Source organism: Melanostigma gelatinosum, assembly GCF_949748355.1.
Source record: "Melanostigma gelatinosum genome assembly, chromosome: 13".
In the NCBI taxonomy this organism is placed as follows: Eukaryota; Metazoa; Chordata; class Actinopteri; order Perciformes; family Zoarcidae; genus Melanostigma; species Melanostigma gelatinosum.
The window spans coordinates 20,368,737-20,385,719 of NC_136646.1; the positions used below are offsets into that span (position 1 = coordinate 20,368,737).

Below are 16,983 nucleotides of genomic sequence, written 5' to 3' on the forward strand. Positions count from 1 at the left end.
TTCAGGCCAGTGACCTCCTCCTGTCTTTGACCATGAGCCTCACATCCCTGCAGAGGGCTTTCGGTCCCGTAAAATACATGCTGTTGACAGCTCTACGGCTACTGAGAACAAATGGGATCGTCAGCAAGGCTGCTGCTGCCGCTTTGCTCTCGATTGTATTCTCTTTCATCCTCTTCAGATCGGGACAATATCAAAGTTGTGATGTGTCTAACATTGGGTCCGATGCAGGATAAGGGAAGGAGACTGTTAGCTAGTGAAGAAATAGTTTGCTCTTCAGAGAGATTATGTTCAATCTATATTAACGATAAAACATCTACAGTTTCTCAAAACGGACAAACCAGAAGATCAGGCCCTGATGCTGAAAAAGGTTTTTCACACGACTGTTTTGATGCATCTGTCTGATCTTTGAGTCCTGAAAGATGAGGATAAATAAAAGACCCTCCTCTGCTCTCCCTCCCTTCCGCAAAAAGAGAAAGATAGATACCTCAACTAAAGAGATATTTAACATGTCAGAGTTAAACTCAAAACATATCTGAGCACTTTCAGCCGCTGCTGCATCACTCCATCAAATTGTCAGCCAGTGCTGATTAGCCTCAGTCAGTTGGTTCCGGCTCCATGGGGCCTAACGAGTTAATCAGCCGGCAGGTTTCCTCGAGGGCCGGACTTTTCTTTATTGCTCCGAAGGGCTTCTACTCCTAATGGTGTCTTCCTTCTGCTCCTCAAAGCTCTGCAGCTCCTGCCAAGGTTTCAAGTGACAGCCCTTCTGTCACTCCCTGCCCTCCTTGTTCCACTTGTCATGGGGGAGGATGAAGTCACTGACAGTGGTGGTGCGTGTTTGAGGGGTGTGTGTGGGTGGGTGGGTGGGCGTGAGGGTGTTGAGGTGATAAAAAGGGATGAAGGAGGAAATGCAGGCAGATCCACAGACAAGAAGGGAGGAAGACGCTTTGAGAGGAATCACTGTAAACAGACAAAGACATGCCGGAGCCACAGCCAGGTAAGCTGGTGCAACCTGTAGGATTATAACAGAAAGCTCTCTCAGCAACACAAGTGTAAGCTGGTGATGGAGTGAAACGTTCACGAGTTAAAAAAAAGAAATTTGATGCCATTAATCGAACGTAGTATTCATATTTAATTAGTTTAAAATCCACTCTTAATATAGCAACACTAACATGATAACAAGATGCTTTATTTGTACTTTATAGATTTTTAACAAGCTGTGAAACATGTGTTACTCTGTATGAGTTTTAGTTTTCATCGGCTCTACCTCAGCGTCGTCCTGTTTTACTGGCAATGTTCTGCAGCTGCAGTTCTTTTAGGGGGACAAACAAAGTTGTTTTTTAACCAAATAAGCAGGAAAGCAGGAATACACGCCTACAGTACCGTCTGACGTGTGGTTCAAGGTTCTGTCTTTTATTCTGAAACATAGTTATTCTTTTTCTGTATTAGAACAAAGGATAGTAACAAAACGACGAAAACAGGAATATCGACGAAATGAGACAGAAAAAACTGAGCATAACATAAGAAACAAAACAAAATACAGTAGATATAACAATATTATTATCATAAATATCCAAAAGCAGTTTTGTCTCTAAGGGTGGTTATGTAGGACACGAGACAGACGAGAGAAGGAAGCTTGCTTCAATTGTTAAATCATTCATATTATTATTATATTTTATAATTATAGTTCATACCGTAGAATGTATAAACCCAGTGCTGTAAAATGAACCAAACTGTTACTGCTACAAAGACATATTGCTGATTTTTACATTTAGTTTTCTTTCTATTTGTAGTTCATAAGAATGAAAATGTAGTTCTAAGATTTAAAAAAAAGACAGAAAAGTGACAAGTCCCGTCATTTCACTGTAACCTACACATGTGAGATTCCAGCAGCATGGCATGACCTGCATATTGATACAACAGCGTGATATGTGACATTAAACCGCACAGGCTGTAGTGCACGTCGTAATGTTAGTGTCAGTCTGAGAAATGCCCCACTGCCTTTGTCAACGGTGACCTCAAAGCACTGTAAATCAGCGGTTCAGGCTTGAAAGCTGACAAACGAATGCATGCATGAGGAGAGGAGGGAATGAAGGCAGGAGAGGAGCAGGTAACGGATAAGAAGCGGAGAGATGAGGGGGATGATTTGTTAGAGGGACCTCTGCCGAGTCAGGTGTAACTACCTCGCATCGTATCTCTGCACCTCAGACACCTAATCTATCTGACCCTGATTGCCTCCCTCATTCTGTTACGCTGTCTCCTCCGCTGGCATCCATCTCCCCTCGCCGATCTGCAGGAAGTTCACCATATCGCTGTTATTGTTTGGAAAAAGTCACAACTCCTGTTTTCTACTTCTTGTGGATTCCAGTCATGGGCTGATAGTGATCCTGTTTTGCTTATAGAACTATTTCAAACTGCACCGGATAAAATCTAAAAGTACGTTTTTCTAAAAACAAAAAGTGTTTTGTCTTCAAAAGCTCACTTTCGAGACACACCTCAGTGTTGACGTGTTATGTAATACAGTAACTGTATTACATACAGTCATAAAAGATCTGGACGGACCTGAAGTCTTTGCCCTCCAGAGCGCTTTCCCGTTTGATTGCCAGTAATTCCATCCTTATTATATCTTACCAATGTGTCACCAATCCAGCGTCCTGACATCACATGTATCATATTCCCACACCGCATAGCTTCTCTCAAGCTCCTCTTGTTCTTGTGTTTCCACCCATCCCAAATCACTGGCCGTCTCTTGAACTTCCTCACACCCCTCTGCCCCTGTCGATCAGCTGGTCACAGCTCATGTGACTCCCCCATGTGTGCGTCTTGCTCTCTGTGGAAAAAGCCGCCCAAACGCTGTCTTGTCTGTTTCACTGTGTCTAGCGAGCCACACATCGGCTGGTTTACTACAGCTGTATGCACTCAAAATAAACAATTTTGCTGCGATTTAATTGCCATGAACGCTCTTAGATGAGGGCCTACAGAGTCAGCCACCCTACCTCCAGGCTCACTCAGAGCTGAGAGCCATGTTTCCAAAGCCACACTGAAATGATCGAGACATTACCAGAAGGAGCTGTACGTGAGAACACAAATGTCTGAATCAGTTGAACCGGATATTAAACAGACGTTACTCTGCCAGCTCCCCGATGCAAAGTCTGTCTGATGTCGGATTTAGGCCGTGTGTGAATAGAGCCGCTCGTTGGGCCTCATGCGAGAATACGTACCAACAGATTTCTTGTTAAGATGCTTGTTCGAGTGATTTAGGATAAACAATTTTCTCGTATTTTGAATTTTCTCTGAGGTAAGATCACAACGTCCGAGTGGTCCCGACATGTTTTAAGAGTCATGTGCCATTAGTCTGCTGTTAGCCAGCACAAAGCTTTTCACTAATTGGTTGTGTATTTCACTACTTGGAAGCAATTTTTGAGTTTGAAAACCCTAAATAAATTACACTTCAAAACCATGTTGACATTGTTTCACTAGAGTTTATATCAGGCATCTAACACACACTGACTTTGAGATTAGGGAACTGGAAGCACAAAAATGCTGACTCTTCTCAGGGTTTTATTCCTGCAGCACCGTGTATTTTGAGTCTTGTGAAACAAACGCCTGAAATATGTTCGGGAAATCGAGCCCACTGAGCATCTACGTATCCATCTTGTTGTTTTTGGAGAGCAGCAGTTGTTCAGTGGAAGGTTAAACCGCCACCCTACTGGCTGCAGGCTAGAAAGAGACCAACATCCTGCCAACCCCCCCCAAAACCGCATGTCTTACCACTGGTCCAGTGTAGCATTACCTCAAACCGAGGCTATCATCGAGCTCCCACAGGTCTAACCCCGCTGCTTGATGGATCACCGACAGATGCAGAGTTAAGCGGCTGTGCTAAAAGGTCCTACGACGACGGTGTGAAAAGTGAACGGAGCCATGATGTGGCATCAACAAAGCCTCTCTAAACACAACCCAAGTGCTGTGTTGTGCAGTGGATACTCAGCCTTCTTCAAAAAGCTTCCTCTGTGATTTGAGGGAGGCCTTGGCCTATTTGGAGCGCAGTCCTCGCTGACTCGAGCTGGAAGACAAAAAGGAAATGAAGGGAGAGCTGAAGTGGATGACAGCTTAATACGGCATTTAGAGCCGCCTTTGTTTACCGAACACCACAGATTGCTCATCCCTAAATTAGAGTTGCATTTCGCAATTGTTTTCTCGTGTTGAGACTGCTTTATTCACATGATAACAATTCATTAAAATCGTCTGGAAAGTTTACAGCATTGCGATAAAATCTAATCTTCAGCTCCGCACCACTTGTATTCCTCTTCCAACCCGATTACCAAATCCTTTTCTTTCTCCTCCCTTCTTGTTAATCCATAAATCTTCCTCCTCACGTGTGGCAGGGAGGAGGAAGAGGGGAGGAGGGGGAGAGAGACATGACTGGTGGAATCCAAACAAGCCATAATTGTTATCATCATCACTGTAACTCAGTGATATAAACATCCCATCCCTCACAGTCCTGCGTGTCTAATCCCTCAGTCCTTCGGCACAACAGGCTTAGTGACCGTTATAGCACGCATAGACTGAACAACACAGCGATGTCAACACCTTGAACGCTTTATCAACTCAGTTGGTCAAACATTATCAGTGACCTTTCGCTTTGTAGCGACGTCTCTGCAGAGCTCAGCGCATGCTCCTGAGATCGACATTCATCAGAATACATTCTGCGTTTCATCCCTCCCGCAACAATAAAACCAAGAGCAAAGTACTTAATAGATCAGATTCATAAAAAGACAACAGAACAACCTTCACAGTTTGGTGTCCTAACTGCAACATACACATTTTCCCATTCTTGATAATTATGTTCAGGATTAATTGATGCATCGTTTGGTCTATAAATAAGTATCCACAGATACTAAGTTTACTACTGAGAGAGCAAATAGTCACATTTATCACATTTCAGAGTGAAGAAACTAAATATGTTCACAAGTGAGCTGTTTGTCAGACAGTTCCTCACATTTTATCTCCTCAACCCAAAAAAATCCTGTGAAAAATGGTTTAGGGCATATCTTTTCTCAGCAGAAACAATTGAATCCACACAGCATCTAATAGACAAGCGAGGGTTGAAGCTAAACTCAAACAAGTTCTCAAGTAGGTGGACGAGAAATGAAATCCTTTAAAATATTTAAAATATAAAATATATTCCAGCCAAAAACAAAAAGTATGTCAACCAAATATGCAAACACTTCATTCCTGGTCAGTGTGTTTAAAACTGGCAGCTCCGACAGTAAACACTGCAGCGCTGCAGGAATAGACACTATTGTGTTTATTAGACACAAATTATTGAAAATTGTGTGAATAAACCTTGCTACGAGCCTATTATTTATTTCAGGAACCTAAACATCCAGGGATATAAACATTCATACAGAAAAAAAACACAGTGGCACCAAACATTAAGAAGTTTGAGAGCTCGCACTAAATTTCTCAAATGAGGCCTTCTGGGGAGCTCATGTCTCTTTCAGCGGAGCCGAGCTCCTCGTAGCTGCCCCGTAATTCCTGAGGTGACACTCCATTCAGTCCATGATAATGAGTCACATCATCCAGACTGTCAAACCAACTTGGCAAATGATTCAGTGGTAGGCCGAGGCTCAAGTGTACCGCGATTCCGCCGACATCCACCACTCTTCATCCTGATCGTAAAATGGTGAAACTCCATCAGTCACGCTCTGCCCCCTGCATGGACGCCGTGCCAAGTGCCAATAATACCATTGATACTCATCCACACATTCTGCCTTATGAATAGATTCCTGGAATATTAATCTTCTCTTCATGCTCTACTGTCAATAGTCCCCATTTTGGGTGATGTATATTTGAACATTATGCAAATACATAAACACATCTCAGTGTGGTTTAAGTACAGCAGCTTGGCCGCATGTCATCATGGGGCATTATAATAAAATGAGTTGCTTTTAAAGTGGGATTAAGGTGCTTTTAAGGCATCGGGGGATTCCCTGATGAATTGCGCTGCCAAATAAGCATATACATTGGAGTGGTTTGGAGTGACTTAGTGACTAAAAACATCCCACAGAAGCAGAGCATGCTGAGTTCAATCTAAGTGGGTGGAGGCAGTTTTCATTATTCATTTTGAAACAAAATTCCACAATTAAAATCAGAAAATATAACCAGCTTGAGGATACATTGTTTGTACCAAGAGAGTTGGACTTAAAGGGGCATTCAAACAATGTTGTGTTGCACTTCCATGAAGGTCTGGGACTCGTACGATAATACTCGTATTAAAGAAAGATGAAATCCAATGCAGTCCCTCGTTAAACTCCTACAATGCAACTCGATAGCAGGCTTTCTTTTTAAAATGTTCTGTCTTTACAGCCAAGTCAAGATCACCCTGATGGCTCCAGTGGGTTTATTTTTACCAACTGATGTTTGTTTTCTTGCTTGAAACTGACTTTTTTTTGCAACGTATACCTTGGGGCTTCCCTTCGTTCTGCTTTTCAGAGTCGCCATCTGCTGACAAATAAACTTTTAGCATCTAAAGGAAATATTTACGGCACGAGTGAAACCTGGATGAAATATCCTCTGGTTCTTTGGCTCGGCACATTTTGCCTCCAGAGCACATCGGACTCCTTAAGATCTGCATGTATACCGCTACACTCGCACCACGGGGCGGTTGCATGAGCTCAGCGTTGCACCTGTGGTTGGCACTTTTACTGTGTAAAAGGGCACCAGGCTGCTTTAATAACAGGGTATGAGCCGCGGGAATAAGTTAGCACCAGTTGGCGTTGTGCTCAGCCAGAGGGTTAGGGTTAGGCGCCAGGCCCGCTCTCTCGTTAGCACGTCTGCTGCTGCCATAGCTTACGGTTGTAGATGACTTAATGTATTCAGCAGTCTTCCAACATCAAGCTCCAGTAGAAACAAAACCACTTCAGTGGTGCAGTCCTCAGCAGCAGCATTAGACGCTTCTTAAAGAAGCAGCTACTCAGCATCAAAACACACTTTAAAGCAAACAAACGCCCACGAGGAATTGTGCCCCTTTTTTTTAGCTTCGCTCAGCGATGAGAGAGAAAGATTTCAAGATTCGAATGTTCGGCTTGGCCCGACTCCTTTGGCTTAACCGACTGAACAAGCAGGAGACAAACGCAGCAAAGGAAGACAGGGAAATGTCAAGAGAGATTAACGAAGCGCATTCCACAGAGGTTACAGTTCAAAAGCGAAACGGAGAGAGAGAGAGAGAGAGAGAGAGAGAGAGAGACAGAGAGAGAGACAGAGGGAGAGAGAGAGAGAGAGAGAGAGAGAGAGAGAGAGAGAGGCTGGGGAGAGGATGAGCACAGAAATGTAAATCTACTCTTTGTTTTTCAGGATAAAGAGTTGCTGATGTTTGTTTTCCAGCATGTGATAAAATAATCCTCAAGAAACATCACAAAGATTGTTGGTTCTCATTGTAATCATTTCTGGTAAATATATACGTGAATGAATATGAATTTAGCTGCACAGTGTAAAATATGTACATAACATCATGGAATACTGTGAGTTAGCATGAGACACATGAGAAAAAGAGCGTACATGACTTAACCTCGCTCAATGCTCAGCCACAGAAAGTCCAATGAAAGACAGATGGGGAGATGGTTTTTGTATTTCCATATTTCTTTTACAGTTAAATGTCCATGTGTGTTTCAGGGATCTATTAGCAAAAGTGTAATATAATATTCATAACTCCGTTTTCATTTTCTGATCACTTGAAATTAAGTTTGCTGTGTTTTCATTATCTTAGAGCTCATCTTTGCCCTTCATGTCTCAGACGTCACAGGACTTTCAACCAGGAGACCAGTGTTCGTGTTAAAAGTTATTTTGTTACGTTATTGATGTTTGGGACGCGTTTAACCACCTGACCAACTGGTTTTGTTGCCTAAAACTAAGCAAGTGTTTTTGTTTGAATGATGTGCTGGGTCAGCATTAGAAAGTGATGCGAGAACGTGTTGTAACTTATTGTTTTCTTGCTCCTGCTCTCACGAAATTGCTTTACGTTGCAGCAGACAGCTGTAAAAACTCCCTGTACTCTACCTGCTCAGCAGCAAACAGCAGAGAGATGCAGTTAGAGACTGGTTGGTGAACACAGTGACGCATTTAGCAGCTAAAGAGACAACTATTTCCCCCAGGAGTCGGTAGAGACCAAAAATAGAGCTAAAAAAGAGAGAATACTGGACTTACATTCATCGGGTGACTTAAACACAAAGACTAATTAATGATAATTAATGATAATATCTGCCCCCAAAGGGTTCAAAATGTTTTATTGTGGGTTAAAGAAAATTGAGCTATGTTATTTATGACAATCAGACTCAAACATACTGTTTTACAGAATAAAACCTTGGAATCCAGTGCATATAAATAAATATATATATGTAAAACATTCCATGCAATTTAGTGAACGCTTAAATCATAACATTGAAGACATCATACATCTTTTAGTATCCTTGGTCAGAATCAATTCCCCAACCAGGGCAGTTTTAGTGCTCTGCTCTTTGAAAACCAACGCATACATATTTCACACACAAAAATCCTCGGTATTATTACTTAGACCTTAATCAGTTTACGCCAGAGTCATATTTGAAAGCATTAAAGCCCTCCAGGTTAAAATGATATTGGCGATAAGCTTTTGGAAATAAAAACGGTCTAGAATTACGATGCAGAGAGCATCAAGTCGTGGGTATTTAAAGGCAGTACTGCCTGTGGCAGGGTCAGCGAAAAACGAGAACGCAAAATCACATTTCAACACGCATCTCACATGATATTTGTTAAATATAAGTGTCTCATCTCCCTAAGAACCCAATCCATAAGCCATCCCTGACCCCTGCTGGCCTTGCTCATTCTTCTTCTCTCTCCCTATTTTAGTTTTCACCTCTTGGGCTCACCATCTTGCTTAACTTATTTTTTTCCCTCTTCAGAAGAAAAGTGGAAGCAGATTAAAGTAGGACAAAGAAACGGTGGGATGAAAAAGTGCTGAGAGTAGGGATTTGCCTGAAGTGAAGAGGAAGAAGGAATGGAGACCGCAAGAGACATCATCCATTTAGCAGATACCTGGAAGACATGGAGACCTCTTATCAACCTAAATCACAAAGTAGAGCTGCATTAGAGAACAATGTCACACCTTCACTAATTGAGATGCTGTAGATTTGCCCTATCAGCCCAAATGAAATGAGTGGTGAGTATGGAACTCGTATGGAACACTTGTTTGACCCAGACCATATGCTTCCCATCCTTTCCTGTCACACTGGGTATTTATAGTAACGCTAGCGACGTGGATTTATGGATGGAAATCAGTCGGTCTGTCTGTCGGTCCACCACTTTTGTCCAGACTGAAATATCTTGACAACGAATGTTTGGGTTGTGGTGGAACTTTGTATAAACATTCATGTTACCCAGAGGATAAATCCCACTGACTTTGATGATCCTCTGACTTCTCCTTTAGTTCAGATTTGTGGTTCTGAGGGAAACATTCTAAAATACAAATGTTCTCTTACACAGCAGGGACGAAGTGCTCTGTTCAGAGAAAGATGGACTCACCATTATTTGACTTTTACCTATTTTCATCCCTTAGCAATCCTTTTGTACAAGTATTCTGGATTCTGGATGTTCAAATACATTTTTTCACACTCACTTACCTTTCATTGTTACTTGGAACTGCCATAAAATGTGCCTTGAATGGCTTTAAATATACGTGGTATTTTTGATAGTGCATAATACTTTGCATCCTCTGATCAATTTCATGAAATCTTTCACTCGGGACGTAGAGAACCTCACACTGTATTTAAACGGGGGGAAACTGAGCAGTGAAACGCGTTTAAATTAGTTATGAAAGGATGATCCTGATAACATCTACAAACTCCCTGTTTGATCATCTGCAGAGGAGGTAGCAGTGACATAGATGGTCTAAAAATGATTACAAGTACAAAGAGTACAAAGGTCTTTTGTTTGTTCTAGCTGTCTATTATGTTGAGTCATCATATTTGTTTAGGTTCGGACTTATAGAAAAGAGTTATCAGGCTATTTATTTTACCATCCCTCAGAAATAAGCAAATCTAATCTCCTGAAGCTCTTCACGGTGTTTTCCTCGTGTGAACAAAATATTAGTTATATTCATGTGTTGTTGGTGAGAACTCTCGTCTGAGATCTCATATTGAATTGCAGCCGCTCCACTGACATTAAATGAGGCACTGACTGGGTATTCATCGCACAATGACAAATAGAACTTTTACATCCAAACCAGCTTTACAGAACCAGTTGATGACAGTTAGTTGTTGCCTCGTTGTCTCTCGGGGTGACTAAAAAAACAAACCCTTCTGCTGTCTTCTGCTATGTGACGCCGGTCAGAATCAGAATCAGGTTTATGCTTGTAACCGCTTTGACATCAACGTGAAACAGTCAAAACTGTACCTGAAGTCCAGTGACCGGCTTTCTGATAGGAAGAAGGTTTTTACTGCCTGAAGCGGCATGAGTCCCCTCTGGGATGGAGGTGCTGAGAGTGGCATTAACAGATTGCTGCCTGGAAAACAAACCTTATCCAAAATAGACGTGTTACCCCCCCCTCCCACCAGTATGCCAGATACAGCCTGCCATCCTGGAACACAGGGTGCCAAGGCCGTGCCTGACCCTGATATATTAAACCCACTGTTAAATAGACACTCTGCAGTTGTGGCTTGTTGTAAGTGGTTTGGAGAGATGACATCAAGATGATGTCCTCACTCATTCCTGTGGCCTGGACCGTTTAATATACACTTTGCAGCCTCGGCAGAACGTCCCTGGCAGAGTGAGGCGCGGAAACCTTTTTTTTTAACATTTAAACAGTGGCCCTAATGAGGGCACAGACCTGTGGAATGATTGAAATAGATGGTTGAGAGGTAAATGCTGCCGGAGTTGAATTGTTTCTGTGCAGCTGTGTGCTTTAGTTTGTCTGGCAGACAGAAACTCCTGCCTAATCTGCCATCTCATTACACGCCCTTGAGCTTCTAAAGTAACCTAGATCTGGAATCCTGGAACTTTGATGTACTTATCCTATCAAAAGCATTTCTTTTGTCTTGAGGCCGCCCGTTTCAGTATTTTTTGCAGCCCAATTATTCCTCATGATCTCTGAAAAATGTACTTATATTTATCTCAGCCTCACAGTTTCTGTAAACCATTTCTCATTTGAGCACACACTGTTTCCCTGCTGAAATCCAATATTCTCTCTTTTGCCAGAAGCAAACCTTACAGAAACCAAGAAGAGGTGCAGGTTGCCTGCGTGTAGTTTCCCTTTGCGGTTACTTTAGAGTCTTTATGTCACTGAAATGTTGATAAAGGTGCCTGATTTCTAAACATGAATCGAGCGAAGAACAGGTGCCCTCAGTTATGTATATAAGCTATTATTAGTCGGTGTCTCCCGAGGGTTCAGATCACAAGATGCAACACTTTAAACAGTTTACAGAGTCTCAGCTCTGGAAGCCGTGACTATCCAAACACTGGGCTATGTTGTATGATATGAAATAATGAGGACGTACAAATTATTTTACATCATTTTTGTTTAATTGCAGCAGCCAAGGGCGATGAGGCTGCAGCAGCCCCTGCTGGTACATGCCTTCATGACATCTAATCTGAGCCCACAAACTGTGCTCCAGAAATCCACTTTATTTACGAGTCAGGCTAGTAATCAGCTATTATACAGTTAAACTATAATAACCACTGAAACGTGATATTTTAATAGAAGCTTCTGGTGAAGATTGTTTAATTTTCGAATAAATTCTTCTTCTTTCTCTCTTTTTCAGACACGAAGGGTAAGAAAAACACTCATTGCATCCAGTGTTTGTCTGTCTGTGTCTAGATGTAACTGTCTAAAGCTCATTCACTTTCATCATCATTCCGATCATCCTCATCCTCATCCACAAGATAATGTGTGTTTCCCCTCATTCAGAGGAGACAGTGGAGGAGGAGGGTAAGACTTGCAAATGAAACAAACAGAAGCAGTGAACTTCTGTGGTGATGGGACTGAGTGTGGGGATATGCATGATGCTACACACACACACACACACACACACACACACACACACACACACACACACACACACACACGCTGCTCAGAGTTTCGGCGATATTCTTTTATTAGCGCTTAGGACATGAGTGTATTTTGAGCACCAGAGATGCTAATTAAATTTGTTGTTGGGAGCGAAATAGAAGGTGTTTAATTCATGGATAAGCATCACGTATACTGTATCGGTGTGTGTGTGTCTGTGTGTATATTTGACTTTCCTATTGTAGCTTGGGTATGCTTAAATCTTCACTCACATACAGTACATGCTAATTCATCTTTCACATTCGTCCTACAGCTACCATTGTAAAAGTGTTGTGTTAGCATTGTTAGCATTCCTTATTTAAACCTTATGGGCTTTGGCCAATTCTTGGTTACAACAAAGTGCAATAAAAACAAAAGTGGTCACTACGTTGAGACATTATTTTATGCACTGGAGGTAAAAACACATTGTTTGATTAACTGTTTATTTACCACATATTCAATTTGCTTTACAACCCAAATAATGTTTGCATCAAACTGATGCATGAACAACTGGATGAATCTCCTGTAATATATTTTAATCATTCCTTAAATATCTGACTTTTATTGCAACAACAGTAATAATTTAATTTATCTCAAAGTCAACAAATTGAACGAAACCAAAAGAGCTTTTTCTCATTTTTTCATAATCTTTCTCTGGAAATTGCCGTATCAACAAATGACAGACCACAAACATTTATTTTACAGTGAAACGTGGGATCACACAGCAGTTGCAATGATCCTGCTGTGAATGGAAATACGGGATAGTTGTGTGTGACATTTGCCACAGAGATGTTTGTTGCGTGTTTCTCTCCGCGGTCACTTCATGATCAGTTCGTCACCGAGTGTCAACGTGTTGCTCAACCTGCCGCGGGTCGCAAGATGAAACTGTTTTGTATGTGTGAGAAAGAAGCCTGCCGTGTATTCAGAATGGCAGATCGCTCCTCTCCTTTCACTTCCCCGTGCGCCTGAAAATCCTGACCTTTCAAACCCAATCCATAGTTGAGGGTGGAATGCATTCAACCAAACGCGTGGACTAATTGTGTGTGGGTGTAGCAGCCCACAGCAGAGCAGCTACATGATGTGTGAGGGATGTGTACTGTATGTATAGATCAGGTAGAATCATGTACTGTGTGGCAACACTGCACATTTTATAGGCTACAGAGGGTAGAATGCATGTTTATGGAGATGTCCTCTGCCAGTGATGAGTCCCCTGAGAGAGTAAAACATACTTTGTTCATTTATGTATAGAATCTATTCATGCGCTGTTTCAGTTCACCTCGTTGGATAAAATGTCAATTCATATTATGAAGTAACTGCAACGGAGGGTGCGAGCAAGATGGTTGCACACGTGTTTGTGTGTTTCAGCTTTTATGTGCAGATGATATCATTCGAGATGAATTATTGTCTACACTTTAAAGAGCAATGACGAGGTAGAGCAGTGAGTTGATGCTGCTCATCTTTACTAAGTTGTCTCACCGCTTTGGAAGAGAACGCTGGCAATTTGACTTTGTTTAAACTGACAAAGCTTATGCACAGCTCATGCTATATTTGAATGAAGACAAGCTAGCTGTATACAAGATTTAGGGTATACCCTAAATCCTAAAATAAACTTACCTGAAACTGGACAGCACAACAATGCCAGCTCCCACATAGACGGTATGAGGCCAGACGATTAACAGAATTAAACCGTGGCAGTACAATGAGACCACCTGACCCAATTACCGTCATATCGTTTGGCTGCAGTCTGACTCTGGATCCTACATTAAGTATCGGATAATAACCAACTGTCTAAAGATAAAATACGAGGAGATGGCATTTTATTCATCGGGATGGAAATGGTTGTGCAGCATTTGCAGTTCAAAGTAGGAAAGGGTGAAAAAATATAAAATATGAATAAAGGTGCAAGTATAAAAATATCAATAAACATATATCCAACATTCTCAAAATCCAAAATATAAACCAGGTTAAGGGTCATAAGCTGCTCATACCTCAAGAGAACAGTGACTTTGTTTGGATGAATAAAACAGTATCAAAAGGTGCAACTTTTAGAGATATTATTACATTTTAAATGACCACAGGAAAACAACTTCATTTGTAGTGATTTTCGAGGGCTCATTATGTTGTTTTGACGGGGAATTATTGGTCAAAATGGCTGCTGTTCCCTTTGACATTATTATGCAATGTTTCCTGGTGTTATGTCATGTTCAGTGGCGGCGAAGCAGCCTGCTGTAGAGTGTGATCGGTCCTGGATAAATAAGTGTGTTCTCTGTGGCTTCACTCATCTGTGAAATCAAACACAAAGATTCATCTCTGAAATGACCAATATAACTCACAGAGACATGGCTCAGCATTATTCTGTCATACTTGTGTGTCTTTAGCATGTACAGTCTGCATATGAAATACTTATTATGTGTTGACGTTTAGTCGTCTCATTTTGCCATTTTGTAAAAGCTTGAAAATTCACAAGAAGGGTTTTTACTGACGTTTTTTGAACAAACAGATCAAATCTCCTCAGCTGGTGTTAACCACTATCTTATTTCAGGCATCGAACCAAAAACTCATTAAAAAAACCAACATTGACCAACAGACAACGAACGGGAAGGTTTTAAGACTCATTCCTCGCGCCATCTGTCTTTAATCCAATCTTTTGAAGAACAGCTCTTTCATTCATAATTTGAAACACACACACACACACACACACACACACACACACACACACACACACACACACACACACACACACACACACACAGCAGTACTGTGGGAAGTGTTTTAACCTTTTTGCTGTCCACACAACTAATTTCCATGTACCAAACTGTTTCTTTTCATTCAGCGAACAATGAGCCCAGGGATGGTAAAGAAAAGACACAACTCACTGTTGTCCAGCCTGCTTGTGTTGTCTGTGGATGTGCTTGTTTTGTGTTAAGCACTGTGTGTGAGTGGACATGCGTATCTGTTAGCGAGTGTGACAGACTGACAATGCTCCTCCCAGAAGCCTGGGACTGCTCTGGTGATGGCCATCAGATGTGTTCAAGATCAAATGTTTTCACACGGCAGATGGATTCATTGTATCTTGTGATCGTGTTGCAGTTTGCAGAGATATGGCCTCGAAGATTTCTGGACATGTAATATGTAATAATAATCACAAAAGATATCTTTATTTATGTTGCAAGCAAAAGTAACAAAGTGCATCACAGCACATGAAGGGAGGTACAAGAATAGGATGACAACTATGCAAAGACACAACTTCAAAGCAGCTCAAGTCACATCAGATAAACTGTCAGATGAAACAATACAATAAAATACAAATATAACAGAGAAGTCCATGACAGCAATAAAAACAAAGTGATTAAAAGATTGCTTCCACCAAAGCATCCGAGAGAACGTTCTGAGAGTGTTTTCGATGTGGAATGAACTATTGAGGTCTGGTTTATAAAAAGTGACATATCCTGTATTTATTCTGGGTATATATCATGTGTGTGTGTGTGTGTGTGTGTGATATGTGGACATACTACAGTCTGCTGATTGATAGTGCAATGGTAACCACACTGGTAATGCAGTTGTTCATTTCTTTATATGCTGTATGCGTAACAGGAGAGTGAGTTTGAGATGCTGTGTGTTTTTATCAGGAGGTGCTCTGATGATGATATGCAGAATAAGTAACAAAGTTAAATAATACAGTGCTATTTATTCTGTGTATAGTAGACACATTGTAATCGATGGGATGGATTGATGTTACTACTTTAGTGAAGTAATACCCAGGCTGGGATAGAATATTTGATAACCTTTTATTCTAGGGGTCCATAAATTCCTAATCATTTCTCTGAGACGGTTCTTCGAAAGACTAATTATAAGTAAAATACAGACTGTGTTCAGTTGGTAAACAACTAAGTAATCAATTCCAATTGACTCATTTTAGTCAGTGAAGCTCACATCTGAGAATGTAATTCGACTCGTAATTCGAGGATTGTCTCGGTTACAACAATAACCACTCGGTTGAGATTAAAACAGCCACATAGCTACAAACTATAACTTAGGCTGGCCTGTGGGATTTCATGTTTAAATGCCACGATTCCATCTTATACACTGATCTTATTATTGCTTATTTTAATGAGTTGTCCTGCCTTCATATTTAGTGAATTATTGTAAAGGAGAATTGGGCATCTTGTGCATTTCAGCACACAAATCGTTAATATATCAAACCATGCCTATTGATGATCAGAACTTTTGTAATTACAAATAATTTCACAATCATTTATTGAATCCTTCACTGAGGATGTCCCCTGTCCATATGTCCCCTGTCTGTGCGATCAATTCTCACTTTGTTTTGTCATCGATTATTCGGTTAATATTTGTCAAACACTGAAAACAAACTCTGCTAAGAGTCTTAGCAGAGTGTGGGGACAGATAAAGACAGATTGACATAGGTCTTTATCAGCATTGTTTTGAAGTGGAGGCTAGTGATCATTATATGTACACGCATAGTGAATCACAACTTGTTCATCAAAACATTTTTATTGGAAAGAAAAAATGATGTAATAAAGTAGCCGGCTGGACATAATGTGATTAGTCGACTGTTTGGCTGGCAGCTGGTGCTTATGGAAAGCACTGCTTTTCATAATTTTTTTATGATTATGGTGGGTGTACCAGCTTGAAATTTACATGGCACAGGCTACGCAGCTGGGTTCAAAGAAACCAACGCTGGAACAGGAAACAAACAGCAGTCTCCCGCATTAAAGTCCACTAATTTGTTGAGCCGTCTATCCACCCCAAACTCTTCCTTTGCCGCTGTAATAATTGAATCCGATTTTCGAGACTCACTTTGGGGTTTTCTTGAACTGGAACATATGCTGTTCTTCTAGAGGAGACAGTCTGAAACTAAACTAGTTGCTAGAAATGATAATGAGGTT

The 16,983-nt window shown here is 41.2% G+C and overlaps 1 protein-coding gene across 2 annotated transcripts in view; it reads left to right on the forward strand.

Moving 5' to 3' along the window:
- Nucleotides 1-921: 921 nt before the first annotated feature.
- Nucleotides 922-16,983, forward strand: part of mybpc2a (myosin binding protein Ca) — a 38,865-nt gene continuing 22,803 nt past the window's right edge. Inside the window, exon 1 of one of the 2 annotated variants that reach the window (XM_079282148.1) lies at nt 922-994. In XM_079282148.1, coding sequence (XP_079138274.1) covers nt 976-994 — 19 coding nt within the window. In that variant the 5' untranslated portion in view covers nt 922-975. Of the gene's footprint in view, nt 995-11,792; nt 11,799-16,983 lie in introns of those variants that run through there. The other variant, XM_079282149.1, reaches the window with a different exon arrangement.